Below are 3,009 nucleotides of genomic sequence, written 5' to 3' on the forward strand. Positions count from 1 at the left end.
TCTGTGTCATTGTGATGTCTCTGCATGTGTCACCAAACCTCCCCCCCCCCACATACTCTTCAGAGATCCCCTTGGGTGGGGAAGCAGGACTCGGTCCAGGCAGGAGGCCAAACTGTGCTCATTGATTTCTACAGAGCAACGGAGACTGTGGGGTATCCCCCTTCCCATCTCCCATACTGCCCGGGGAAGGGAGTAACTCCGTAGGCTGTGACTCTTGCTGTTACGCTGAGAAAGAGAGGTCACAATAGGGCCTTATCAAGTTTCTGAGGCCACCCAGAAGCACAGGACCCACCAATACAGGCTCAGGACCTCACCCAGCGGGCATAGCTGGACACTGCAAGACGAAGGCTCCCAGGGTTGTGTCTGGGACCGGAGATATTGGCTGGTGTCATTTGGTTGCACAATCTAAGGAGCAGCTCACACACCAGAGGCTGTGTGTGACCAGCCCAGGAGTGGGGTTCTCACAGCAGAGCAGGCTCAGGCTGGATCCCAGAGCCCAGCGTTGGAGTGACCTCATAGATCACCAGTCCGGATAGCAACAGAGGGGAACGTCACAACTGGAAAGGAACAAAAAGACAAGTGAACACGGGCACAAACTGGAGAACACCCTCCAGAGACTGAGACAACCCTCAGGCAGTGGAGAGCTTCCCACTGCCCCGGCACTTGGTACTTGGGCCCCTACCCGTCCGTCTGAGCTAGTTTAGCTACCAGAGGCACATGGCCAGAAACTATAAGTAACAATTCTGTCTGAAAATCTATAAAGGTGAAAAATTGATTAAGCCTAAACTGGGTGGACGTGTGCCTCAGTTTCCCACCTTACAGGGCACTCCAGCCCCCAACTGGCCACTCCAGCCCCCCATAGCCCCTAGTGGTGACCCAGGCTATGTCACTGTCACCTCAGCCCTACCCAGACTCTGAGCTAACTCTAAGGACATGTAGCCCCCCGCTCCCCGCCCCCCCATGACAATGGGACCAACGTTTTTTACCTGTCTGGTAGCTCTTCCCTCTATAGACCTGGCATGGACACAGCAATAGGAAAGTGACGAGGAGCAGGATCCCTGAGACAAGTGCGACTATGTCACCTGTCCACCCTGCGCCATGAGAGAGAAAGCGTCAGGCGGTGTTACTAGCATCAGAGCCAGGAGCAGTGGAGCTGGGGAGGATGACATGGCCTGTGCACTGTTTAACATGGCAGTAATTTTGGGGTGGGGGCCATGCTGTCCCCCCACCCTGCAGGCCTCGGGCAGGAGCAGAGCGGAGCCAGCAGGGGGAGGTGATAAAGCTCCCTCACCTCAACACGCAGCCCCGTCAGTGGCGCCAGCCACTTCCTGGGGGAGGGGACTGGGGCAGGAGCTGGGCAGCGCCGTGTGCGATGGGCCCCAGGGGTTGCTGAGCCGGCTGTCTGGGGCTCTCAGAGCCCAGCCTGTGCCAGCACCGTGCCGTGGGGGATGCAGGAGCCGTGGGAGCCGTTACTCTGATGTACTGCGTCTCCTCCATGTGCTGTGCACGTCCAGCTCTGGGCAGCCTAAAATAGCAGGCCAGGGCTGCCTTGGACAGGCCTGTAGCGCCCCTCCCCAGCCACAGCAGCTGCTCCTGCCTGGCTGGGTGCAGAGCACCGCAGATGACTGCCATCCGGCTCGGTTTCCAAGGCTCGCCGAGGCCCCAGGCACTGGCACAGCCACCAAAGTGCCGGCGGGGAGCAGAGCGTCCAGGCACCTGCAGAGCCCTCAGTGGGAACACGGCGTTGCTGCCTTTGTGGCTGAGGTCCCCCCTGTCAGCGGTGGGAAGTGGCAGGCTGCCTCAGTTTCCCTCTCATCCCTCGCGTGGCACAATGCCGCACGACTCATCTAGGGACCCCGCTTCCGGTTAGATCCCAGCACGGGCGATGGCCGGGGGTGCGGACGCCTCAGCCACACATGCTCGGGGCTGGGCTGTGGCACCAGGTCGGCCCCTTCGCTCAAGGCCCGTCCGGGACACAGGCCCCCCGGAATATCGCCAGATACAGGAAGACCCCTGTCTGAGTCCCCGACCTGCCCTCCCAGCACCGGTGGCTGTTGAGGCAGCAGGAGTGGCCCCAGATCTCCTCCAGCAGCCACTTGGCATCGAGGCCACCGTCCAGCCTGGTGAAGTAGGTGTGCAGCTTCTCGCTGGCCTGCGCCTCGCCTGCCCCCACCTCCCACAGGCAGGGCCGCATGGAAACCACCTTGTCTGGTACCATGCCTGCCAGGACCCCCTCCACCGTCCCCAGCCCCGCCAGGATCTCCCGGGCCCTCCCCGGGAAGTGCGCCGGAGGGATCTGGCTCATGGCCTGGCACTGCGCCAGGTAGCCCGGGTACTGCCCCATCAGCTGGCAGAAGTCGTCCTTGAGGAACTGCCCCAGCTCGTCCGCCAGCGCCCCCCGGTGGCGGAAGTGGACAGTGATGCCGTGCAGCGCTGCCTCCATGTCCTCAGCAGGCTCCCCCGGCCAGCTGCCCCGCCGGGCATAGGTCACTAGGAAGACGATGCCGCCCGGGCCGTTCCTGCCGCACGAGGTGTTGAGGCAGTGGGGGTGGGTGCCACAGAACCGGCCCAGCAGGTGCCTCACAGTGCAGAGCTCGGCCCCCGGCCCTGGCCGGCAGTAGTAGGTCCAGGTTTTCTTGTAGCCAGCTGCCCTGTGCTGCCAGCCCGGCACCACGGCCCAGCCTCCCAGAGATAGTGCGTCAGCACCCGGGTGCAGCCGATGTAGAACCAGCAGCCGGGGTCCCCAGAGACCTCCTGGAGCAGGGCCTCCAGCTCGCCGGGGGCCACCGCCTGCATCCGCCGGCACTGAGCGAACTGGGCATGGAAACCGTGAACCGCGGCCAGGAACTCCTGGGCCAGCTTCCCCACAGGGCCGTGGCAGGGGTCCCCACAGGGCCATCCGCCTCCAGCGCCCCCCTGATGGCCAGCAGATCCGTGTTCAGAGTCTGGAGCTCCTCCGCCATCGCCGCGCACGGCTGCTGCTCCCTCCCTGGGACGGTGCCCTGTGGG

The 3,009-nt window shown here is 63.2% G+C and overlaps 1 protein-coding gene across 4 annotated transcripts; it reads right to left on the reverse strand.

The window, feature by feature from the left end:
- Nucleotides 1–411: 411 nt before the first annotated feature.
- Nucleotides 412–3,003, reverse strand: LOC115640659. Of its 4 annotated transcripts, none has more exons than XM_030543541.1 (3): nt 2,204–3,003; nt 987–1,091; nt 412–557 (listed from the first exon to the last, which is right to left on the reverse strand). In XM_030543541.1, the coding sequence occupies exons 1-2, from the start codon at nt 2,897–2,899 to the stop codon at nt 1,074–1,076; spliced, it is 714 nt and encodes a 237-aa protein (XP_030399401.1). In that variant the 5' UTR covers nt 2,900–3,003; the 3' UTR covers nt 412–557; nt 987–1,073. The 4 variants fall into 4 exon arrangements, with proteins under 4 accessions (XP_030399401.1, XP_030399400.1, XP_030399399.1 ...); XM_030543540.1 differs by having other exon boundaries at nt 2,031–3,003; XM_030543539.1 differs by having other exon boundaries at nt 1,292–3,003.
- Nucleotides 3,004–3,009: the final 6 nt, after the last annotated feature.

The sequence above is a fragment of the Gopherus evgoodei genome, unplaced genomic scaffold (genome assembly GCF_007399415.2).
Source record: "Gopherus evgoodei ecotype Sinaloan lineage unplaced genomic scaffold, rGopEvg1_v1.p scaffold_325_arrow_ctg1, whole genome shotgun sequence".
NCBI lineage: Eukaryota > Metazoa > Chordata > Testudines > Testudinidae > Gopherus > Gopherus evgoodei.